Source organism: Struthio camelus, chromosome 1 (assembly GCF_040807025.1).
Source record: "Struthio camelus isolate bStrCam1 chromosome 1, bStrCam1.hap1, whole genome shotgun sequence".
Taxonomy (NCBI): Eukaryota; Metazoa; Chordata; class Aves; order Struthioniformes; family Struthionidae; genus Struthio; species Struthio camelus.
In genome coordinates this window covers 199,684,904-199,712,196 of record NC_090942.1, presented here as the reverse complement: position 1 = coordinate 199,712,196, position 27,293 = coordinate 199,684,904, and the positions used below count along the sequence as shown (strand labels likewise).

General features: G+C 38.6%; 1 protein-coding gene across 1 annotated transcript in view; it reads right to left on the bottom strand.

Moving 5' to 3' along the window:
• UBL3 (ubiquitin like 3) overlaps positions 1 to 17,237 on the bottom strand; it is a 58,950-nt gene extending 41,713 nt beyond the window's left edge. Inside the window, exon 1 of the mRNA XM_009686510.2 lies at positions 16,200 to 17,237. Within this exon, the coding sequence (XP_009684805.1) occupies positions 16,200 to 16,226 (27 nt within the window). The 5' untranslated portion in view covers positions 16,227 to 17,237. The remainder of the gene's footprint in view (positions 1 to 16,199) is intronic.
• Between the last annotated feature and the right edge of the window lie 10,056 nt (positions 17,238 to 27,293).

Below are 27,293 nucleotides of genomic sequence, written 5' to 3'. Positions count from 1 at the left end.
GGACAAAGTTGCAGCTCACAGCAGCTCCACAATGACAAGTCCAGAAGTCAACAAGTACAACGCTATCTCATGCTACACATGCCACAATCTCAGGTAGCTTTTAGCTCACTAGCATTTATAATAGGTTTTTTTCCTAACAGTTATCACTGCTTGGCTAGCCAGAGAGCGTGACAGATATCACATTATTTGAAGACACCATGTAACAGTATTTCTAAAACAAAACTTTGTCTAGATTAGAATAAAATAAAAATCTTACAACTTAATAATACATACATAGAAATTCTCTGTAGCCAGAAAACCTCTTTTTCCACACATTTTTGTATTAGGAATTATTGTTAAACTTGTAACAATATTTGTCAGTCTTGTGAACACTTGCCATCAGCCTTTTCTAGTTTAAAAGCAAAGCAAAACACTGAAGGTAATTGTAATTCTTCATTTTAATTTAATAAAATAAGCACATTTATAGTATTTGCTAAGTGTTTTAATATTGCATTTACTAATTTATAGAGAGCCTTGACCACAGTTGACAGAGAAATGCAAGCATTATTAAACTTATAAAATCCAAATACCTATCATTATAGATTAGGCAATCTATTCTCCTAGGTAGGTGACACTGATTCTATAAAAGCACATGACTCCTAGATAAGAGCCAGAAGAAAGTAGATAGGCTGACCTCTCCAATACATTATGCTGGATAATAAATTCTCTTCCCACAAAAATGAAAAATTAACATTTAATAGAATATTTGCACATTCTACTCCCATATCTTTAACTTTTCATCTAAAAATAATTAATCAGTCTTTAAAGAAGAAGAAAGAAAATTAAACAAAGAATTACACAGGCACAGATTTGACAATAACAATACTCTCCAAAGCTGGGAAATTGAGAACTAGGTCACAGCTTTATCCTATAGATCATTTTCAGCTTAGTTTGAACCACAGAAGTGTTTAGGATAAACTATCTACATTCAACAATCAAGATACAGCTTCAATTTGTGGATGATAGTATTAAAAAATGTAAAAGCCCATGTATGCACAGCAGAAAATGTGTAGAATCAAATAAACATACTCGTTGGCTGCTAGTTCTTTGCTTAAACCTTCTAGACATAGAGTTGTATGTACAACAACACTTTAGACCCATACTGTATGTCAGAGTTTTCAACAGAATACAGCCCTTCTGCTTAAAAGAAAAAAAAAATAGATAGATATCTTCTAACTTTTTAGGTCAAGTATTATTTCCAAGGTTCCTGATATACCAATTCTATTTCATAAATTTTTGATTGATTCTTCAGTAATGAAATCTAGCCATCCAAGAGAGGTCTGCCAGAAGCACAAGGGCAGAGAGTAGTCTTGTCATATAGATGAATACTATATTTAGATAGGAACTATATAAAGGTTTCTCCATAACCACAAACACTACCCACAGTCTAGAGAAATATGAAATGTTTATGCAAAGACAAAATGTTAGCCTCAAAGTATATAGTGACAAAATACCTGTAGTTTTTGAGATGCACATGTAGTTTGGCTATTGTTTCCCTTTGTCTACAAACACTGCATCAATTTATGCTAGGAAGGTTCTATTTTTTATCTCTAGGGTTCTACTGGGATTTTTGTTTTAAAAAAAAGGAAAACCAAAAAAGTTTTCCAGACATTAAATTGGGCCAAAACAAAAGTGTCGATATGAAATACTGAAAAATGTTTCATTAAAACCCTATCTCAACCTTCAACATTATTTAAATATCAAAAACTGCCTTCCAAAATATAAAATGTATTTCTCGAATTATAGGAATGAAATTTATTTCAAGTATAACAGTAGAAAACTTACTGGGGCAATGATAACAAGCTTTTCTGTGTTCATTCCTTATTTAATGCCAAGTAATCTTCATTACTTAATTATTTAGGCATAAGTTTTCAACTTACTCAAATTCATTTCTGCTCAGAAGATACAAGATATCTTGCAAACATTTCAGGACAAATGTCAAGAGAGACCTATCCAACTTCAAGCAGTAAGCTTTCTTCTTTTAATCTAGTATCGGAAACTATATCTAAATTTCTTTGCAACTCCATTGTAAAAGTTCCCTAGTATCATTAAAACAACATACTTTTTGTATAGACAATATATTTTTCTTTCTTGATACGTAAATGTGATTACACACTTACGCTTCAAAACCAATGCATTTCTGGTGTAACGTTTAGAATTGACTGCTAAAGTACAATTTTATAGAATGAATTACAAAGCTGATGGATAAGGCACTTTCAAGGACTTCAGATGATCATCAAAATTTAATCCAACTGTGTACAAATTTTCACTTGTTTGATAACTTAAATTACTTCTAACTTCACTGTGATTGTGATGTGTCTCAACTTTAATATTTTTCTATTTTCAACACACTGAGTAACAGCTCAAACTGGATCATGCTTGACAAAGACATCCGCAATTACACAGTACCTGCTTCAACAGAACAGATAGTAGTACATCTATTACTATTCAAGTTTCCAAGTAGCTGTAGCTAAGGGAAATTCTCCTATACTTAAAAAAAAAAATTAAATTTAAAATACTAGAAAACTTGCTTTCTACCATACTGTTCACAACCTTAGATATGAAAGTTTTCTGCTGGAACTTTCAAAACTGGTAGAGTTGTAATTTACCATAAATTACATAATTTAATGATTTTCAAGCACTGCTTAATAAATGTTAGCCAGAAAAAGGCAACCTACTAAACAAAGGATATGAAAATGTTGCAAATACAGGTGCCCAAATGGAGCTTTACAAGGCCCCACATAGTTAACGGCTCAAAAGATTTACCTAAACATAGGCATCTAGTGCTATTTTAGACACTGTGCACTTTCCCCTCATACACTGCAGCTGTCCTCCTGGAGGAAGGCGTGGGTCTCCCGTAAGTCATGTGTTAACAGCTGTCTGCTCTCTGTGGATATCCCGGACATCTCAGGATACGTGAAATGGCACTAAATATCTAAGTTTAGGCAACTGAACCAAGTCATTGGAACCTTACCACTTTAGAGCCTAGATTTGGCAAGTGAAGATCTACTTTTGCCGAGGTGAGATTATGCTTATGTAGACACCTCTCACTCATTTGTCACCCAGAAAAGTAAAACACATTGCTCTCCTATTCAGCACCAAGACTGAAAATAAAAATATTAACTCAGGGATTGACTTAGTTGTGTGTGCCTACGTTCGATGGAGGTGAAGGGGTGGTGAGAACCTTTGTCCTTTATCAGAAAATTGTGTAATCATCTGACATGTTAAGAACTTTGCATAACAGAATTTAATTACTAAGAGTACAAACCTATGCATGGTAAGAGAAAATTATAGCTATATCTTTTTTCCACTGTTTCTTGCTGCCCATCATGCTTTTACAGCAAACTACTGTCCATAAATAAGCGGGAAGGCTTTGATACTGCTATCTGTGAGTGCTGTCTGTGATAATGTTCAGTGCTTGTATGTTTGTCACTGGATGGTGGCCATAATCATCATTTGACTTCTCTTTGTACTCCTTTCAGATGCTACCACCACCCATCTTCCAAACTGCCTCAGCAGCTCAGAATGCCTACAACTGAAAATGAATGCCATCTTCCCCAGCAACCCATTCAGAATTGTTTTGAAACTGTTCAAAAGACTTTCTCTTCCTGATCCCAACAGCTCTGCAGACACTTCAGACATAGCCACTGCAACTTCTAATAGAGTACCAGCATACAACTATAAAACTGCTACCGTTACACCAAAGTTAAAGACAAAACAACAAAAAAAAAAAAAAAACAAGGCTACAGTACCTAAGATTCTGATTAAGTGACTTCTGTATGCAAAATTTCAATCCCCTACAACAAATAGTTGCAGCTCTTCCTGAAAACTCTACCACATTTTTGGAACATGTTGCAACCTAATTTTTACAAGAAAAATTGTGTGATATTTAAAAATTGCAGAAAACTCTGGGTTCATTCAACTGCAATCTATGCCTTCCATCTTCTGCAAAACAACATCTAGTAAAAGAAAAAAAACTTCGAAACTTAGTACTAAGAGAGGCAGAAAAGGCCAAAAACCTATATGACTCCTCTCTACCCAAAATCACTTCTTCCCCCTCCTGCCTCTAGCTTCATCTCCATATGCTGAGAACTAGCAGATAAAACAATAAGCTTTTTTTTCTGTTTTATTTTTTCAGAAAAGGGAACAACAAAGAAGAACAAAATATCTCCTGACCACATGCTCATTATAAATACAATTCATAACCTAGGACAGTTTTTTTGTTTTATTTTCAAAGCAAAGTCAGACTGATATGTAGCAGCAGAATAAACTATTAAAGGCAGGAGACTATTTACCTTTGCTCTGCCTTATCTGACATTAGTCAGCACTCTTAATTATGCCTTTTAGTAAATTTCAAATTCAGCTAAAAAAAAGTGAGCAAGCACCAAAGAGCATATTGGCAGATAAAAGCACCGACTGTTAATTGTTCTGTGCTCCATGCATAGGGCAAATTCTCTTTCATACATTTCTTTTTCTAAAAATAAAAATAAAAAAATAAAAATAAGTGCACAGCAATTTCTTTTTTCCTTAACACTGCTTCAGTTTTGAATTGATAGTATGCTACTCAAAAACGAGGAACATAAAAATTGATCGCTAAATTAGGTAATATTTCATATGAAAGGGCTCAGAATTCCAGTTTCTTTCAAAGAGAAATAAAAAAACCTCAGCAAAATCATGAGAGTCTCAACAGGTAATAAGAGTTGAAAAAAAATACTAACACAACACTACCACAAAGATGATATGAAAAGAAAGGAAAACATTAGCCCCAAATTTGCTTTTTACAACTTAACAAACATAGTTACAACATTTTTCCAAATTCTCTTGGGAACATCTATTAATGTATAAACATTTTTTGACTCTTGCATCGTTTTAATTTACTCTTTAACAGGTCTTCTGGAATAAACCTAAAATCAGCGAGAGAGCATGCTAGCTTAATTGAAATGCTAGTACAAGCATGGAGTAAGACTACTCTGAACCAACAGGACTGACAAGTAATAAAGATGAGGTAGAGTGGAGCTGTCCAGAGAAATGCCAATAGAATTTTTTTTTCTAGAATATACAGCTCCTTTAAAAAAAAAAAATCAAGAAATTTTATCTGATTTTTCTTCTGATTACAGTTCAGAAGCTAAGCTTCCATTCCCTCCAACTCTGATACACAGTTACTTTGTATAAAAGATAAGCATATTTGCTATGAATTAGAGAAATTACAATCTATAATATTCATAATGTTGGATAAACAATAACCTCTTCTCTCACAGATCTTTCAAAAATAAATAGATTTTTATGAAATATTTTTGTTAAAGAGACTAGCGTCACAGGAAGGCTCAAGGGAAATTAGACTTCTCTTCCAAGAAAGGTTTGAACAGTGTGAAAAGGCACAGATCCAGTCTTTGAACAATGACTGGATGCTGAAGAAGGAACGGATCCTGTGAGGGGCAAAAGCATACGGTTCTGGAAGAGACTAATACATAAGCAAAACAAGGTAAATTAACATTGTCAAACAGTCTTGATCCTGGTATTTCTGAATGTATCTGTACTTCATTTTACACGTGGAACAGTGTCTTCTTAATGTTAGTTTTCCATATGTAATATAAACAGTGCTGTAGTACATAATTTATGTTATCATGTGCCTTTTGCCAGTGTGAAACTGTATTTGCTCAAGAAATACAAAAGGGTATTGAAAAAGACAACCTCAGTTTAAAACTGCTAGTTTCTTTGCCCCACTCTTCACAGACAATTGAGAGAAAGATGCAGGTGTGGCTCTTACCTCAGGAATAGCAAGGTCCATCCCTATCAAAACTTTATATTCCACATTAAAAATCTTTCTTGAGTCCTATTTACCTCCCACACTAAGTGCAGACAGCACTTAAGCTAGCACCAAGCTCAACATCTCAACATACTGAAACAGGAAGTTTTATGCACCTGTGCAATAGCCCTCTGTGGGATTCCCCCAGCTATCCCCAGCATTGAAGAGGCAGGCATACAGCAACTCTGGCTCAGCGTGGAAAGTGGCAGGTAGGAAAGAGTTAAAATGTCCCATCACCCCAGGTGAGGTGAGCAGTGACAAGGTACTGCATAACTATGTGCTCCAACCTTCCTTTTTACAATGAAGTGGAGTGAAGTAGTTTTGAGATCTTTGCCTGCAAAGTAGCCTTAAAGCCCACCTCTGGACAAGCACTCTCCTCTTCTACCCTATTCAGGGCACCTACACTCTCACTCTGAACCACCTTCTAGAGGGCTCCTTTCTTAGCAAGAGGAAAACAGTTTAAAGGAGACCATCATCTCTAAGCTAAAACAATTTTGCAAATACTCCCTGCTATCTTCACTAGACTGCACATCACAACCCCGCTTATAGTTTATTAGTTTCCCCCACCACAATGAATATTTTAAACTTCCAAATAACTTCAAACATATGCAAATAATTAAAAAATTCCATATTTCCAGTTTCTTGAGAAGTCCAGATTCTTATGAAATTATATTGGCCAGAGGTGTTAAGTAGTCAGATATCAGACACAGTTGCAGTTTCTCTTTAATAAAAACTCCTAGTCATTTCGACATTAGTGATCCCAAGGTCTGATATATTTTATCTTAAAATTTCACTCTTGTGTCTAGATGACTACAAATACTCACTAGCCTTTGTTTTTATTTTAGAGAAAAAAAAAAAAAAAAGATGTTTCCCTGTTTTTATACTTCACAGTTAAAATGAATTAGCATAGGATTGAAACTCACATACAATATTTATCACATCTCTAAAGCCTAGACATAGTCTTTAGCATATCCCTTCTTGGAAATCTATGGAAGGAAGAATACATATTACACAACATTTTGGTACAGAATTCTTGAACGTTCAAGTCAAACAACACATACACAGTTTTACAGCCAAAGCGTACGTGCCTGACAAACCCTACCTCATGAATACGGAGTTGCGGACTGAAGATACAGTGAAACCAGAGCGACTCAAAGAAATGGTACCATCACATTTGTTTAACAGGAAAAGTAACCTATCTCCTTAACTGCTCTCAGAAATCGCTAAACTGTTAATTCAGATGCTCTAACCACACTAACCAGTGTGAGGCAGAACTCAGGCATGGACTTATCTGGAGCACTATCAAGCTGAGCAACACATGGGGGGCAGCTACAGCATATGCACGATGACTAGCCACAGCTAATCCTGCCTGATGCAGGAAATGGCAAGCCAACAGTTAAACTCCAGAAAAACATAGCCAGTGACAACTTTGGAAGCCCTCGTAATAGAAAGCAAATCGCACTGTTCAGAGAACAGCTTTTTAATTATTCTTATAAATATACAGTGATATTTACATCTTCATCACCACTTATATGCTGTAATACAGTTTAAAAGTTACTACTTTCAATATTACCTTATTTCAACTATTACTGAATCAAAAGGGCTTGGTAAATAGATTCCCTTCCCTCCCTTAAAACAATTTTGATAAAGCTTTATGAAAGTTTGGAGTTTATTGCCAAATAGCTATAAAAGTGTACAAAATATAAAACACTAAAACATTCAAGTCCAATAAAGTTTGTTTCCACTACAGACCAATAATCCTGCTTCACAAATGAAAGCTAAGCTTTCATTATCATACCTCAGAACTGTTAGATTGTAACTGATGTGTAGAGATTAAAAATTAAAGGTATACTCATTTGCAGCCAACATGATCTAAATATTCAGATCTGATATGCCCTAAGTAACATGTAGTACGTCAGCTACAGCCACAGAATACTATTCTGATAGTTAAGTTTATTTTAATGTTCATGATACTGCCCACCCAAATAAGAATTCTGTAATAAAAAAATCACTGCAACTAGGTATTTTAAGCTTCAAAAACTTATATGAGTTCCTAGTCAGTCACTCATGGTATGCAGAAAACGTTAAGCATGTCTGAAGAATGTTGTGTAGCATTTAATCTTAAAAGAAATAGTGCAAAGGACTACTATTTTAAAATAATATTTTTAACAACATAATTAATTTTCCTAAGGCTTAGTAACATATGCCACATATACTCATATATAGATTGGCACTAATCAACCTTAAAAAAAAAATCTTACATCTATACCCCCAGCTATGAAAGACTTCATTAACACTGAACTACAGTATTTTATCACTATTCCATTATTTCTCTGCATTAAAAACATATGTTAGATTCCTGAGACAGTTTCAGTAGTACCATCCAAAATATATGTTAAATATCAGAAACAGATTACGCTGATGTGGATCTCTGCCAGACCACAAAGCACCATATCAGAACTCCACAAAGGAGAAACTAACCAATGCAACAATAAATGACTTTGAAGTATGAATATTTTTGAGATGAAACACACTGTTCATTTCAATCTCTGAAGGCACAACACATTTAGTTTCCTCATGTTTATTTTGAGATTGGTACTACACTTTTGTCAAGAGAATTTCCTATGCAACATGAAAAAATGAATATTGCATAACGAACATCACAGAAAAGCTTCCCCAAGAGCTCAGGAGCCTCTTCACCCTCCAACCTCGTTGAAGAAAAAGGAGTTAAGTATTCATTCCCATCAAAATTGCCAATAGATTCACAGATTAAAACCCAGCTCCTCAGCTGCAACTAAAGAGCTCTCCAGGATAAGACCACCTTTGTTTCTCAGCAGCGGTCCAGGCCATTGACATAAATTAGATTAGTCTGAACAGTAATTTGTGCCAGCTCTCAACAGAAACTGAAACCTGCACAGTAGGTAAATACAGAACACAAACATTTCTAGATTATGACCCTATGCTGTCGAACATGAAGTACCATTTAGTACCTCTGCCCTACCAAGGCATAGATTGTTTTTTGGTAGGGAAGTGGAACAAATTTGTCAAAATTCTAGGCAGAATTCATGTTTTCACTTAGTTAATTTATATAAGATACATAAGACTCAAGTACTTACTTGTTTCTGTCACCATAACAACAGTATTATGGAATAAAATCGCACCTAAGCTCTGCCACAAACTTTCCGTTTAGTTCTAAACTGAAATTCCCACACAACTTTAGGGAAAAAATATATACATACACACATAACTGTGGTCCTGTCATTGGCAAGTTATTTTCAGCAGCTTTCTTTACCAAAATTAGAAAAAAAAATTGATGACATCAATGGTAGTGTCACAATTGTGCAACCTGCCAGACCTTTATTTTAAGCTGCCTAATTACACAAACTATCAATTTGCGGAAAATATACACTACATTTTTAATCAGATTTCAACATACTTGCAGAATCTTATGGCAAATTGAGAGAGGGCCTTCAGAGTGGATGGTTTACAAGCAGCAACAAATTTATCCTCTCTCAAGGAGCTAAACACAGTTCTGATTAGTGACTGAAAAATGCACTGAACTTCCTTAAATACTTAAGCGCTCAGATGCAACAGTATTAAAATATATCTGCAGAATCATAGTTCTGAGGCCCAAGAGACCTACAAGTCAAGTCTTAACTTTTAAATGGTGCTCTTAAAGAAAAACAGACCTCCTGAATATTTTTTTCTATATTTTTATAGAATTTTTTTTTTTACAAATTTCTTTTCAGATATTAAAAAGAACTCTATAGGATTGAAGAGTATAAGGCTATTTGCAGAACCTCAATTCACATGTATCAGCAACTTTAAAAAAAACTAACACGCACACTCAATTCTTGCAGAATTGTGTGTGTTCTTCATTCTTTTCTTCCATCAGTATTTCTTCATTATCATTGCTTCTTATAGTTAGTGACACACCTGTGAATTTCAATTTGTCTGGAGGTATACCCAACGAAAAATATTCCAGCTATTGCTTCAAGCTGTTCTACAACATATGCATCCCAGAAGAAGAAAAATTAAAGGCTGTCTTTCTAGTAGAGTTATAGGATAACTTTTAACAATAACTGAACTTCAAAAGATAGATCTCTAAATTAAGCTGAAATTGATGAAGTGCTAAGGGCTTGGAGTTTAGATTTGCCATAAGAACGGTGATATTAAAATCCTTCATTAACGCTCTAACTTTCAATAGCTTCCAAAATGAAAGCACTGCACTCAATCATAGCCTTTTAATAATTATAGTAAGTTAAACTTTACAGAAGCAAAATGGTAGCTGAGAAGGCTTCCTACTTCAGTAGGCTCAGACAATTGCTTAAAAAAAAAAAAAATTTTACATTGAAAAGAGTATTGATCAGCAGCTCTGCTTTTCACTATAGTTAGAAATTAAACAAGTTAGTGGATCCAGTACTATGCAAAGAAAAGACTGAAAATAAGTTGTACTATCTCTTTTACATAAAACCACAAGAATGGTTAGTCACATTCCAGATATTTCTGGATTCCTGCAAACTAGAATAGCACTCACTGGCTGAGTCAGAATTGAGCTCTCCATTCTACTCACTATTGTATAAGCTTATGTAGGGACATCACCAAAAGTTTACATTCTGAGTTCTACTCATAAATAGACACAGCTGAGTCACCAGAGATATAAACAAATATATTCCTCTTGTTACATATACTATGACCACAGTTTTCAATATTCACTGACCTCATCCTTAGAAAGATCTTTCAGTTAAGAACAGAAAACCCTGTTCTTAGTCATTTTGATTACAGTATCATTAAAGCATTGCTTACCAAGTCTTCCAGAAGGACAATATTCAGACAGCCTGATTTTCTACTACAGCTTTAAGATAAGTCAAGGAAGAGAGCTACAGGCCTTGAACGACCTAAAATAAAATGCTCATGGGGGAGAAAACGTAAGTTTAGATACGGAAGAACACCAGTCATAAGCTCCTAGGTGAAATGCAGATTACCTGTACCTGAATTTGGCCCTAAATCCACACCTTTGAGAGCTGCAACTTTCCCTATTCAGGTCCTGACTGAAATGTCAGGATTACACATGTAAAATTCAGTGTTCCTACTGTAGAGGTTGTCATATTGCTACCTTCAGATATTCAGCATTTTGTGTTTTATTTCTCAGTCCTACTGGAACCTGCCAGCAACTACTGCTGGCTTCCCAGCATTCCCAACAAGGGAGGAGTTAAATGTCCTTCAGTGCACATTCCCCACAGTATTTCATGGAACTAGACAACAGAAGTGGAGAGAAAAATTCCGTTAACAAAAAAAAAAAAAAGGAATAGAAGCAGAGGCTGGCAATGTAAATTTTCTGCAGTAGGAGTGCTACACCAAGGCCCAGCATAAATATCAGTTGTTATCTCATCCACAAGTTACAGTTGCTCATCCTCAAAGAAAAAGGAATGAAGGACATATAAACATTGTTTCAGAATATGTTCAATATGTCAAGATGCTGTGGAATTTCATTTTATTACGTTACAGCGTCCTACATACCTACATGTCAGCCATTGCAACGATGATTTATTTTTGGTTAGATACATAGGTAAGACTTTTTTTTTTTTTTAAACCTGTGGGAGAAAACGGGGGGACAAATATAAATCATGTTGAAGGATACCCAAAACATATATATACGACATCAGCTTTGACGAGTGTGTCCCTGGCCACTGCTGCAGACAACAGAGAAGGAGGTTCTTCATCTTATTACAAGAAAGCCTGCAATATGCTACAAGAGTGGTTTGATATATAGGCAGTCAGGAGGAGGGGAGAAGAAGCGAAGAACACTGAGGACAACAAAGGAAGCAAAACTTCTATCTCTTACAATCAACAAACAATGGTAAAAACCAGGAAAGGGAAGGGAAAAATATCAAGATAGAAAAATCTGATAAAATGTTTTTATTTTACCAATGTAATAAATTAAAACTTTCAAAATTTGGGGGAGGGGTGGGCAGAAGTAATTAGATCTTCATTAGAAAGTCAGTCCTTTAAATTCTTTATGACTACATGCACAAAGACAACTGGGGATATAACAATTTTCAAAACTAACAGAAAATGCCTACCAAAGGCAAAAGGAAAAACAGCTACAATAGGAGGAGAGATGCATAATTTCTTACATCTTGTTCCTATAAGTTTGCTTTGAGTCAAAGTATTTTGTTTTTCTATTCCAAGTGCATTAATGATGCTGTGCTTATTATTCTTAAATGAAAGAGTTGCTTAGACTGAGAGATTGATAAAACAAAAACAAACACAAAGAACCACTCAGCTGCCATAGAACTAACTTCTCCTTTGACTCCTTCTTGTCTGAGCCTTATCCTAGGATGCCAAGATTCCCCTGCTGACGTGGCATCAGGTACATCTTCAACCTTTTCTCCTGTTAGCCCACATTAAAATGCACTAAAAAAATCCCTATATATGTTAGGCTATTCATCACTACTCTACATTAAACCTCCTGAAAAAGAACATGCATATGTACAATTTCACTAAGCACTGACACTGATAAGATATTAACTGAGGCGTGATTTTTTTTATTATTCTTCTCCTTTTATTGTCCTCCTTGAACACTGTCCTTACATGCCAAGTGTTTTACACCATGAACTCCATCCTCTCTCATGTCTGCTTATGTCTAACATAAAACCTGTCATTTCAGTTTTATTCAAAATAGTCTATTGCAGATCACCTACATCTCGTCTTTAAGTTCAGCATAGGGATTCAATAGGAGTACATAATGAAACTGAAAATCTTCAGTTAATTACTATCTTTGAGTGTTATCTAATGCAAAAAAATATATATATGGGCCCAAAGCATCACTCAAACTGTGTCACAAAAAGAAATTGAAATTTTATATCCTAGAGGACGTGCAAAGAACTACCCAGGGAAGAAAAGCTTGGCAGAGCCTTTTCGTGCCTAAATAAAATTCACTGATACAGGAAAGATCCGGACTGCAGACAACATAATACTCTTACTTGAGGTCCTCACTGTGAACTTGTAAGGAGAAGTATAATATTTGTAAGGAGAAGTATCATTAGAACATAGATTACAGAGTCTCAACTTTCCAGATTCTTGTGATAACTCCACTGAAATAAATGGGCTTATTTAATTGAATAATAGCTTCTGGAGTGAGCTTCCCCCTCTCCCCCCCCCCCCCCCCCCCCCCATTCCTGGCCAATAGCTTGTCCTGAAATGGCCAGCTACAAATTTTAAATGAATAGCAAACCATTTTCACTTGGTTAACTTTTTTTTTTTTTTTAAGTGATTAACTTCACAAATCTGTAAACTACCTAGTGCCATTTTATTATTACTAAAGAAATATGACTTGCAAACTGATTCGCTGTTATTCAGAGTCAAATTCTAAGTACTACTGAATGGCAAAACTGACAAATTATCTGATCAAATTATTCAAAGTATTCAGAGATGCTCCCTGTTGCCACCAAAACCACCAATATTTATGTAGAAAAAGTAAAAAAAACTAGGCAGGAGATATGCAGCATAATTTTCAAAAATGGCTCCATTAATGTGCAGTCTTAATTAAGTTAATGAAACTACACAAGTACAGAGGTCCATATTAGCAGGTTTCATTCCAGAAGTGGAGCTTTAACCTTTAAGTAGCATGTACTGCTAGGCAATAATGCAGCACAAACTTATAATGCTCAGAATGTGGTGTGTCACCATCCAGTTCATTAGTGGAATGCAAATGATAGAGTAATACTTAAACAATTAATATATGTTAATTATTTTAACCATTTTTGAAATGGTTAGCTGGTTAAATCTGCTGTATTTCTGAAAAAAAAAAAAGTCAACTAAATATGCTTAGTCAAATTTTGCCAGCCTACAAAGATAAAACTAACTAAAGATTTGATAACTTACTATAGGAATTAATGTATGGTAGGTCCTTACTAATTCAAAGCAAGGACAGGAAAACCCACTGCAGATTACCACATTTTAAGAAGCATCAGTTACAACTTTTTCATTATTATTAGAGTTTATTTCATGAATCTGACAAAACAGTTTGAAACCTAATTACTACAGTACTTTAGTAATTCATAGCAGAGTTAGTAAATGTGATGAAGCCTTTGTAATATTACATCCAATCACACTGATGCCAACTCCTACAGAAATGGGAATTTTTTTTTTTTTGTAAATGCAAATTTTAGAGTGGGTGGATAAGACAAATGCAAACTTTAAAATCCTACAGTAAATAAAAACATATATAAACAAACTGACAGCCTGGTAAGGAGTTTCTTTAAAGAGCAATCAAATAACAATCTCATTTTCCTTCCTCAACAAAATCCTTTGAAATGGGGAGGATGGCGATAAATGGAGATCCAAAATGAGTTTTCAAGGGTTCTTTCTAGAAATGAACCTGTATTTAATAACTTCACTTTCTAAACACACTTCAAACTTTCAGAGAGCAAGTGCATCTAATAATACTGAAACAAATCAAAATGATCCTAGGATAGACAAAAACAAGTCTATTGAGTCAAATTATACTGAGGTTTGTAACATCTTCATTCAAATGTTTTTGTAATGACTCAATATTTAAACATCACTATGTATAACAAGCTTCTTCCTGATGTGAAGGAATAGAGCATCTTTAGGCCCAGACATCCCTGACAACAGCATCCTGATTACATCATAACTGAAACAAATGGTTTTAATAGATAAAACCATACTTTATTTCCATCTTTAAAATTGTAAGTTGTTATAAAATGGAGTCTCCAGACGTTACAAGTCCAGTGGCAGCACCACGACTCCCAGGCAGGCAGGATCTAGAAGCACTGTGGAGGTGGCAGTGCGTTCAGCCCAGGGTAAGAGGAAAGAGTGCCTCATGTCACAGTCAAGGGACTCCTCCAGGCAATTTAAAAAGCAGTACTAAGAGATTCGCATCTAACCCTCCACAGCTGAGCAAAGGTTTTCTGTGATATAATGAAAGATTGGCAAGTGCAAGTGAGAAAGAGGTTCAGAGTACTCTTAGTGGATCAAAGAGATTCTGAAAAAAAAATGCTACATAAAATTATATTTGAAAATTAGTCTACAGGATTTAAATTCAGAGGCAACAGTTCCCTCATCATCCTTCCCTTCCAGAGGACAAAATATATCTATAATGTTTGAGAAGGAAAAAACCCTGCAAGTTTAAAACTGTTTGGTCATCATCTATATCTTATGTTTCTGCTTTTTTGGCAGAATTCATTTTGTCTGCAGCAGAAAAGCTGTAAAGGGAACAATGAAAGTAAGCATCTAAATGATACCATTATTTCAATAGCCTAATTGTCATACATATGCACTATTAATGTATGTATATCGATGGCTGAAACAAGAGCTATTCAGTTTTTACATTATCACTCCTGTGGCAGGTTATAATCACAAGACGTAATTGCATCCCGAGTGAAAAAGCCATGGACAAGTCTGCTGCTGCTAGACAAAATACTATCTTTAAAGGTGGACAGCCATGTAAGAATATGTGAACATATTTTTAAGAAAAAAAGAGGTAACCTATCAAAAAGCACAGCCACAGCTCTTTTTCATTAAGTGATTTATGGAAACAGACACATCAAGAAAGTCCTGATGAACAGAAAGATAAACTGGCAGACCTGGAGCAGACCTGATTCATTCTCTCTTCTCTCTCCCCATGTCCAGCTATACCTTTCTAGTTTAAGTGTACCAAGCTGAGTATCCAACACAGGCTGAAGTACAGTCCGCCATAAGAAGTACAAGGAGTGCCCTTGAAAAATGTCCAGATTGCAGCTAGTGCACAAAGGATCTGACTATGTAAATAAGTGCATGAGAATTTCTTTCTCCCTCCTGACCCGGCACCAAGTGAAGGGATTAACTTCCCATCAACATTAGAAGACAAAGTGTCAGTAAGAAACAAGGGAAGTTGGAGAGAAGAAAAGGAAGAAGGCTGAGGCTAAATTTCAGCTGGGTTAGAAAGACAACAAATGGCTTGAATAAATAATTCTGAATGCTCTACTTCGTGTTTCTCTTCCCTCAAAAATGCTGGACAGGGTTAAACACCACAGTGGCACGAAGTAAGAGCAGTCAGATATTAACTGCCAAAGGTAAGAGAAAAGGCGACATTCACAGTTGCCCTGCTACACAGAAGGCGACACTGCAGCTTTACATTCCACTACCAAAAACCAAAGCAGAACCTGCCTCTATCACGGGGGTATTAGCTAGGAAGTTTTTGTTCCTTAAACGCATAACCGAGATTTCTTCTTCTTTTTTTTTTTTTTTTTTGCGCTATGCCCCTCTTCTTTTCATCTTCTCTGCCAAAATAGAGCTAAATAAATATTATTACATAACAATAATATTAAATGTGAAATATAAGACTTACCATATCAGCTGGAACACTGCTGGACATCTTGATGTTACCTTAATGCTTCAGAACAACTTAAGAAAAAAATAAAATAAAAGAAAGAAAAGAGGACCACCACGCACACCCCGCAGATCTTCAAGAACAAAAACCGGGGTGTATTTTGGAGGCAGCGAGTTCCACGTCTCTTATTAATAAGTGCAGCGGGGAAGGCTGTTGGTTGCCGAGGAAAAAAATATCCAGAGAGAAACCGGTGTGCAGGCTGTGTCGGGGGAACCACCAGGAGACCAGAGATGGCAGCAGATCCTTGTCAGCAGCAGCAGCACCAGCGGTGCCAGGTAGACCAGGCGAGGCTACAGAGTGACATGAATCGTGTGCGGGCTTTTTCCCCCCCTCTCCCTCTTCCTTCCTTCCTTCCCAGCTTAGACAAATAACGCCGGGATGATTCACGGGATAACGCCGCGTCCAAGTCACCTCCTCATTAACAACGGGCGACCCGGGCGGGCAGCAGCGCGCTGCCCGGTGGCTCAAGTTCCTGCCCGGGGCGGCCGGGATGGGGGGGAGGGGAGGGGGTGGCCCGGGTCCGCTGGGGACGGCGGCGGCTTTTAGACCCCGCTAAGAGCTGTGCGACATTCAACAGGGCCCGGCGCTGGCGCTGCCCCTGCCCAGCAGCGGAGGCTGCGTCGTGAGGGCAGCGAGGAGGCGAATGCCCTCCGCCGCGGCGCGTCAGGGGCCGGCGGCTTCCAACGGCGGCCGCCTCCGGCACCCTCAGCTCGCTGCTCGCATCGCCGCCGCCGTCGCCGTCGCCTCAGCCCTCCCTGGCCCGCCTCTTCCTGCGGCGGCTCCCGGGCTCCCTCCGCGGCGCGGCAGCGGCGCCCCCTCCCCCGCAAGAGCCGCGCTGGCCGCGCTTCCTCGCCCCGCCGCGAGCCGGAGGTGCCGGGCCTCAGCGCGATCCGCGCCCGCAGCCGCCCCCTGTCATCTTCGCCTCAAACCAACATGGCGTCTGCCGAGCCGAGAAAAGGGGACACGGCGGGGGAGAGCCGGACCCCCTCCTCCCCCCCTCCCCTTCCACTCCCGTTGCGTCACTGCGGCCGGCCCCCGCGGGGCATCATGGGCGTTGTAGGCCGGCCACGGGGGAGGGCGCCTCCGCCACCGCCGGCGGGGCGGGGGGGGAGCGTGGCTCCGCCCCCGCGGGTGCCGAGCCCCGCCCCTGCCCCAGCGCCCTAGCGACCGTTGCTAGGGCGGGAAGCGGCCTGCGGCGGGGTGTGCGCCCCGGCCCCCTTCCCCCCCCGCGGCCTGCTCCTCGGGCCTGGGCGCCCACTCGCTCTGCACGCTGAACACCCTCCGGGCAAACATTAAATAAATCATCGTTTTCACGAGGGTGGTTTGTAGCTCCCTTTAAAGTGCCTGGAGCTCCTCTAGCAGCCCTTTACGATGGATTTCATTCCCAAAATGTGGGCTTTGTGTTCTACTCCTGGACAGCTTCCAAAAGAGAAACACATAATTTTTCTTTTTTTTTTTCCTTTTTTTTTTTTTTTTGCACCTCTAGGTTCACAAGTCTAAGCCTGTACAACATTTCTTTGTATTTCTCAAGTTTTCTTTTTGAATTTGAAATATCACTTGTTCCTTCGCAAAGTCTATAGTTTTTTTAATGGAAAAGCTCCTATAAGATTCACTGTGGAAATTATGACTTCCAACCTGGAATAGGAAACATCTGGTGAAAGGGCACTTAGCATTTAAAATGCCCTCTTCAGAAGCTTGCTTACTCCCAGAAGAGCTTAGCGTTTGTTACAGAACCAACTTATCTGAAATGCTGCCTGTAACAGGTATTTTGTTCCTTTTTTCCAGTCTGTTTCTGAATATCGCCGTTCAATAAATAAGGGCGATGTCTGATGAAAAATACTTCCCACCTTTAAGACAAGGTGCAGATCTACTGAATAAATTAATAGGCCTTTGAGAGGAGAGTGTAGAGACCCATTCATATTCCAGTACTGTAAAAATGTCCAAGGAAAAGTAAAATCAAGAAGATGGAACTTGTGAGAGATGGAGCCTGGTTCCTTCAGGGACAGTTCTCATGTAAAACCACAGGAAATTAAGACAGTTTTGTTCCCTTTAACACTGAATGCTAGAAGCTGTCTTCCCCCTTCATGGCTTCCTACCGCGCCCAACGATGGCAACGCCTGGCAAGACGCCCTCCCTTACCGCTCCTCAAATTCACATTTCTTTTTCTTTGTACTCTGCCCCAAAATAACACAAAGCTATTGACTTGCAAAGACAGATTTGACACTAAGCAGCCTGGCCGAATGCGCAAGAAAAGAGTTATGGGGTCGACAGAGGTGGGTTCTGCGTTCGGCCCGGTGCTGCCGTGCTGTGCGACCCGGCGCTTCGCGCCCCTCGGCCTCAGCTCTGCTCCCGTCACCTGTCACCCCAGTTTGTTCAGAGAGTAAACTAGGAGGCAGGGATTCATTCCCTCCCGATATATGTTTTTATGAGACCTTATATAATCATCCCCAACCTCAGTCAGGTCTTCTAGTCACCATCGTGATGAAAAGGCTCGTACTGTGAGAAGGATAACGTATCGTTGAAGCATTGCTTGCTTTGTCTCCAAATGGGTATCCTTGCAGGAGAGAGAAACTGCTGGGGTTCTTCATTCCTTTTTATACTTTTTGCAAAGTATTTAAATACTAATACTGATAGATGAGGGTCTAAGGGATGAGCTCTGAAGGATGTCTCTCCATCCCAAATAACATGCATTCCTGGGCACATGTGACTTCCTGGTTCCGTCAGTGGCAGGATGAAGAATTATCAATAGATCTTGCTGAACAGAGTTTGTACTTAGCGCACTCTTAATTCAGGCATTTTCCGAAAGGCAAAAACTTATGTATTTTTTCAATTGTAAGCCCAACTGCGGGAGTTTAAACAGACTCTTGAGAGCTGTTCCAAGGCCAGCCTCAAGGCCAGCCACACAGACAACATCCTTGTACCTCTAAACAATTGCTGATGGTTCTTGCGGGGGCAATTCAAGAGGTGCCTGCTCATGTCTCCCCACCCCCTCCAAGAAGCTAGCACTCTCGTCATACAGGCAAGAGAATAGGCACCGTGTCTGCTTTTCAGGCACTGCAGCTCACAGCTGCATGTAAATTCATGTAAATTGACATTGGTGGCAGCTTAAAATGATGTCCTTGTCTGTGCTGTGACAGCTGAGAAGATCCATGGCGCTTCCCGCCTCCTCTGCTACGCGAAGACAGGGCACACAGCGGGGGCTGATAATCTTCTGCAGCTCCCACATGAATTGCCAAAGGTTATATGGAAACACCCTTAGGTGGAGCATGAAGAACTCTACGAACTCAAGCATATTAGGCAAGTTAGGACACCAGCACACACAGGCAGATTGCATGAGGGGTCAGCAAGGCAAGGAGGCCCCAGCAGTGCGCATCCATGCATTGGGGGTGGTCTTCTAAATGATAAAGGTGAATGAGCTTACCCACAGTGGACAGGAGCATCCGTAGAACATAAAGGAGACAGCTAGAGCCTAAGTCAGTAGGGTTCTCTGTTTCCTGTTCTCTTAGCTCTATTTTAACAATCCCTTAAAAGGAAGGATCGTGCATTTAGCACTGATGGAGGAGTGTTGCGCGTCAGGAGTCAGGGGACAATGTTGTTGCTATTTTGTGTAGGTTCTAGGAATGGTCAACTTTTCTGTCTAGCATTGTATAAATGAGGATCAGTTTATCTCTTTGACACATCAGCTGTGCTTTCCAAGAGGTGCTATGAAGAATTATCTTTTTATTATTATTACTACATATTTGGATCTACAGTTATGAGAGTATTAGGCAGGGCACAGTACAAACACATAACAAAACAAAGATAAAATTTCTGTCCTGAAAGGTTTATAGTATTATATTTACTCTATAGTTGAAATTTGTATCACATTTGTGTGATTTTTTCCCCACTGTCAGCTATGATGACACAACACAGATGAATGGAGGATTCAGCACAGGTGGTACACGTTGGAGATCATTTAAGGACGATTGTGTGCCGGACACATGAATAAAAAGAGGTGCTCTACAATGAGCCTTACAGAAGCACCCCAGGTCTGTTTAGTACCTGTGACAAAAGGGATACATTACCCCTGGTTTTATGGAGGTGAGGTAATGTGTTTGAAATACAGTGTGGTCAAATATAAAATAGAAAAGTATCTTTTCTCTTTGGCATATATGAAGAAAGGCTGTTATGATAGTGTTCATTTCACATTCGCACAGAGAGGAAATGAAAGCTGCGGTCAGCAGTAGTCAGCTGGAACAAGGGACCCTGCAAAAGCACAACCATAGGCTGCGTAGGGAATCAGCTTGCAAGTAAACACTGAGCCTATGCTACAGGCACAAAGATCTGAAAGCAAATCTTTCCCACATCCAAGGATCAAGCGAAATGGGAAGTGCTGTTCCAGAGACGTGCTAGCAGCATGGAAAGCTGAAAAAGCTATTTTGCTTTTGGGACCTTATCCTGCTCTCATGTATACAAATCTCGTTTCCATTAACTGTCCCTTGCAAAAGTGTCAGGAGAATTTAGCTGTCCAGGTACAAAATCATTTGTCATCATTATTTAGGCTACTTATAGAGGAAAATAATGGAGTATAAAACTGATATTTTGATCTTCATTTGAAAAATATGACGTGGCGTGAATAGGCAGGTAGAATTTTGCAATGTTGTATTTACTTTGATAACCATTATGCCAGATATCTAAGGGTAGGCTGGGCCTTAATTCTATTGTTTAATGGCCATCAGTACTAGTTGAAACCTGACTCTGTACTAAGACATGCTTAATAGGAATAAAAGGTCTGTTATTCTAAATCAGATTAGTAGTTCAGCCAATATGATATCCTGTCTCCAGCAGTGGCCAGCATCAAATGCTTCAGAGAAAGACACAGAAAACCCCACAATGGACAATCATATTATAATCCTCTAATTTGGTAAGTTTCCACCGACTGACAAAGATGCAGGAGAGGCTGGTTTGTGCCCTGAAGCACAAAACTTCATGTCCTTCGTATGCTTAATGGCAGAATAACCCATCAATAGCGTGTAGGAATGATTGCTGTTTTTCAAAAGAGCAGTGCTATTGCCCATCAGTTGTTGCTGCCAGGGTTGGTGAATGCATCAAACCTAAGCTCCAAGACTGACATTAAAAGCTTTCAGCCCCGTAATACACTCTGATGTTTTTCATTTGAGGTAGGCTGCAAGCAGGAGTGTCTTCAGGAGAAGGAACATACCATAAAGATAGGAAGGACATTTCTTTTAAGGCAAGAATATTCCTAGCTTCTGATTTCTCAAGAGACTTTGTGGAGCTGCAGCAGCAGCCTGAGCAGGTGAAAAGCTTCTGAGACAAAGGATTTAATTCTCTGTGGTTTGGCTGCGGGACAGATCAGGATTCCTTCCTCTCTGGCAGCCACAAAGGCAGCAGTGCAAGATATCCAGGGCAGCAAGAAACGCTCTGGGCTAGTCAGTAGGATACTTTTAATACCTTTGTAGAAACATGTGTCCATTTTTTTTTAACTCTTACCGAGCCAGGTTCACATTTAACTTGGTTTAACTCAGCCCTATTGAATTCAGTCCCTTGCAAGGGAACGTACAAGCAAAAAGCTGCATAAGAAAATAAGGCCTGATTTTGCAAGGCGCTTAACACCAGCAGTCTGCTCCTGTGCATTGCCAGTTGCTAGCACTGGCCCCTGTAAAAACCTCAGATATCATGCCCATATTTTCAAATATTTTTTCTTACTAAATTGATTCCTTTCCATTTTGAAGAACATTGATTTTTGCCTTTTTGCTTTCACAGGTTCTTCTGTGTCAAGCCAGAACAGCATGTGTGACCTACCAGCCCCAAGAACTGATGTCAGCTGAGTTCTGGGAATAGCATTTAGTGGTTCTCACCTGCTTCGGAGACAGCAGGGAACAAAAGGACCTTTGAGTCTTTATAGAGTCTACAATACACACTGGTGCATAATTATCATTTATTTATTTAGTTCTGAAGTTACTTGTCACACTGGTCTTTCTGGAAAATAAAAATGCATAACTATTTAAAATAACTTAGATTGTGCCCCTGAATGCCTCAATATACTTTAAGTGTTTATTTTTTCCTCTTATGTTTGTAGACCTGTATACATATACAATATGATAGGAAGCAACCAAGTAATATCTAGTGCCAGCAATTATTCGTGGCCTTCTTGACAGGGATAAACCTGGAAGGAACAGTGCCATGCCAGTCTAATGGGCACAGCAATAGAAAAGGAGATATTGGTGTCATAATTACTGATGAGGAACTCCTCAGGGGGGTGTGTGTTGATAGAGGAGAGTACAAAGGTGGAATAGGGAGAAGAAAATAACAAGAAGGGGAAGAATGAGAACAAGAAATCCCTGAGCCTGTTTTAGAAAGTGTTCAAATCACCAGCATTCTTGAAGCAGTTTAACTATCCATAAAGCTATGAGTTAACAGATACCTCTGTCAAGCCCATACAGAAAAATAACCCCCAAAATAGGCAGAAGAAGTTCTTTATTTTATAAAATGCAAGAGGCAGGAAGTAAGAATTCTAGCAGAAAGGCATCCGTCCAGGATCTGCTTCCTATTAACAAGGAGGAACTAAGGGAAACATTAAAATGACACAGAACTTCTGAACTAGAAGCTTGAATTTAGCACAAGGTTTACAAAACATAGTAACAAAATGGTCTTTAATGTCAGGAAATCAAATATGTGGAAATTAAAAGGTCCTATACAAATAGGAATTGTGGTGGCAAAAAGCATTCAAATCTACTAGAGGAGAGGGAGGTGGAAAAAAGTGCCATGTCAAATTAAATGACAGTTCTTCAGAGAAAGCAACAAAGAGCTGCCACTTTGAGGAATGGCTGTTGCACAACTGAAGTTTGCAAAATAAGTTTTCTAGAAAACAAAAAAAATGCATGGTTGCATTTGGAGAGAGGAAAGTAAAGGAGCACCAGAAAGCACTCTTAGAGCGACCAAGGACAAAGAAAGAGAATGGCTTTGCAAAAATCTTAGACAAGAGAGGTAAAGCTCAAATTGCTTGTTGATGCCACCAGAATCCCAGCCTTCATCTAATGTCTTCTGGAAGTCCTGGCTGCCCAAGGCTGAATGTAGCACATTAGCTGCACAGAACCAAACTCGGTGGGGAATCTGGAGCACTCGTTGCGTTTTGTCATTCCCATTTCCTGCTGACTATAGGAGGGTATTTTTTGCATTACCATATCTAGAAGCTGAGGTTAATGTGTATTTTATTTTATTATAAGGGTCTCCAGTGGTAAGCTAAACATTAGCAAGCTTGCATTAGAGCTCATGTTTATGATTTATAAAGCTAGAACCAAAAACAACAGAAATCTTATGCTTGTAATATTGAGAGTGACTGCAAAGCAAAATTTACTGCTAAACTGAAGTGAGAAATCATTCTTGCTCTTTTGATTTTCATGTCCCTGTGATCTACGCTACATTCGACCTCTTTAGATTTTTTAATTCAAAAATCCTCAGGTGTCTCTAAGATAAGACTATTAATTATATGTGTATGTATGTGTGGATGTACAATGCATATATGCACAACATATGTTTATACAGAATATAAATCTATATGCACACATCCATATTAATTCTCTGGAAAAAAAATTTAAATTAACTATAGTACTCGGATAGATCATTCCAAATGTATGCTACTTTAACTGCACTACTTCCATAAAAATGAATGTTAGAATTTGTGCTGAGGATATAAGTGTTATTCATATATTCTATAGCAGTGTAATGTGACATTTAATCACGTTTATATTCTATCATTCTGTCATGAGTGTTCAAATCAGAAACATACCAATGTCTAGAAACACTATTTTTAATTGGCTTAAGAGATTGCTTGCCCTTTGGTAACTGGTTACTGTTGTTGGGGAGACTTTCCACTACCACTGTTACATTGTTTAAACATAACGGGACAATAGTCTAATGTCATCTATAGGATATGGAGACACCACAGTTTTGTGTTTCTTTTACTTTATTACTATACATGCTAGGCACAATCAACAAAGACTTCCTGAGGATGAATGTTTCAGTATATGAAACACTGAATAACTGCTTTTTGTTTTGCTGAATGGTCCCTTTTCTTTCAGATTTAAAGGGGAAAATACAGAAAAAATAGCTCTGGGGAAGGGAGTCTAGCATATAGGCTTTTTTTTTTTTTTCAGGAGGGACTTTTGGCAAGACTTTTGGTACTGGGATTTTACAGTAATTTTACGTGAGTTTAACTCCATTGACGTAATCTAAATTTTTTCTGATTTACAATGAGGTGAGAGAGGGACTGGACAAATTAACAGTTGTGTAAATTCCATATTGCTTACAAGGTCACAATCATCTGGGGCCAGAATGCGGTCAGTGTGATCTTTGATTTTTTTTTTTTCTATTTTAACATTGGCCCATCATGACTAGATAATCCAAGAGCTCCCAATTTAATTCTAGCTTGCCTTTCTTATTCCAGGCCCAAGGCCTATGTGTACAGTAAGAGATGTTTGTGTAATATAAGCGAACGCTCCCAAAATAGCCAGCACCAAAAACCATCTAACTGGTTTAATGCCAGCAAGAGACTTGCTAGAGACAGCAAGAGAGCAAAAGACTTAGTGGACAATTTTTATCACATTTGGGTTGGTTATATGTGTGTAGCTACCAGATTCTGTTAAAAAGTTTTATTAGTGAATTTATTAGAATGATTTTAGCTAAGAGTTAAATGAGAGGAGAATTCACTGCACATCACTTCTGGTCCATCCATCATCCACCAGTAGGCAGGTATCTTGGATGGTAGCTGCAAACACAGCAAATTAATGAGAACCAACAGTGTAAATGTTTGTCCATGTGCAAAACCTTGTGCCACAGTTTCAGATTTCCTTTATCGGACACTAAGGGTAGCATCCATCTTACCTAATCTTAGTCCATTAAAAACATTGGATATTTTATCTAAGATACTTATCCAGTCTCCTTCTACCATCAGTGGAGCAAGGTACCTCCACCACCTTGACCTCTTAGGTGAGACAAACCATTACATGGATTAACCTCTCTCCACTGACGATTGAACAAGCCTGCACAATCAGTTTAGATGACTAATTTTTAGACAGTTACAGTTGGCCAAGGTGAATGTCCCTCCAGTGTCTTTCAGTTTTCCCCAGGGGTGCTGTGTTCTCAGCCCCAGGCACTTACTGCTTAGCTGGAAATTAAAATCTGAATCACTGCTAAGCACCACTCCACCCCAAGCCACCCAGAATTTGGCATTATTCGTGCTCCAAAGTGCTAAAATTCAACTTCAGGGATCCTGCAGCCATTTGTGCAGCACTTTCAACATAAAAGCAGCACCACTGTGGCCGCATCGGCAAGTGCAGGCTGGGTGAATTACCTAACAGTAACCATGGAGAAGCAGAATTAGTTATGTACTTAAGCAAGTGCATAAACTTTGGCAGAATCAAGTCTCAAATAATAATCACCTTAAGGCAAGAAAATATTCTTTTGTTTCCTTTGCAGGGCAAAACTTTCTATTGTCACTTAATTAATTAACTTGGTTTTTAAACTGATGAATGATGGAGTAACTTTGGAAACGTTACAATCATGGATGGCATCACTTAAAAATGTTAATGCTATACTGAGAAAGGTGAGAAAGTCGTAGACTGGCTGTACTGTGAACAGCTAGCTGAGGCTGATCGGCTGATCACGGCTCGTGCTTTGGAGTCTGCTGGATCCGGTCCGCAGTTGCTATTAAACTATACGGGCAGAGTCCCACTGAACAGGCGAGAGCTGCAGCAGACCTGACACCCAACTGTTCATTTTTCCAGCAAGATCCTTACCTAAAACACTGAGGGCACAGTGAGGGAGTTTATCATTAAAGGCTTGCTGAAAGAGAACAAGAACAGGAAGCGAAAGCTTAGAGAAAACATGTATAGATCTCTCTTTCTTCATAGCTTTAATATGGCATTTAACATGTGTATTCTTTCTAGTTCACCATTAGGAATTTCTTTGTAGATGCAGCAAGAGGTAATTCTTAAAGAGAGAATGGTTACACAGAATATTACAGAGCATTTTCTAAAGTGTTAAAAATACCACCAAACAAAGATCTTTTTCACTTTTCCTGTCCTTTTTGTGACAAATGACTGCAGTAAAAGTGAACTCCTACTTTTCCTTATTTATGAAACACCTCTTCCCCTTTGTACAAAAAACTAATTTTCGTTAACTTTAAAAAGTGTACAAATGGAAGTTGAAAAAGCAGGGAAAGCTTTACATTAGACTAGAGGAACAAGGCAAGTACTGTAAAACAAAACGCTATTCAGTTTTTTCCTCCTGGAAGAAATGGAATGAAAACTGTCATCAGATTAAATTGTTCTATTCCTGATTACTGTGTGCACCATGATGAAACAAAAAATGCATTTCCATTTTAGCTTCCACATGCAATATATACCCGTAAACCTCTTGATGTAGAATTTATTTTCAGAGAAGCACATTTCTGTACTTTATCAGTGATCCATCAAAGCACGCATGCTGGTTTGGCTTTTTCCAGCTCCCAAGAATATCAGACTTTTAAAATCTTTCTAGGACCCCAGCAAGTGTAATAATAGAGGCAAAGTTTTCTGTAGATTGATTCTGGATTTACTAGGCTCCTGGCACCATATAGCCATTGCTTGCATAGACATAACCAATAGGCAGAATCTACACGTCAATCATGAAACAAACTCATTCAGACAAAATAGATTTCGCCCATCATCCTCTCAACAACTAAGACTGGAAACATATCCTAATCGGTCATGAACACTTTTTCAGGAAGGAACCGGGCTTAAATAAGTCCATTTAAATAAAATCAGCAAAGCCATCTCCAGTAATACCATCTGACGACTCTTAATCACATCTGCGTAGCGTAGAATGTCACAAATATGAATCAGGTTAAAAGAAATGAGAAAGACAGTGAAAGCATGGAAATGCAAGAGTATTGAGTTAGAGTAGCTCACAGCTTGTAGTATGAAGAAGACTGTGAAGGAACATGCAGCTAAACAATTCACAAACTCAGGAACTAAGCCAATTCATTCCTGTTAAAACACGCCCATTTACCAA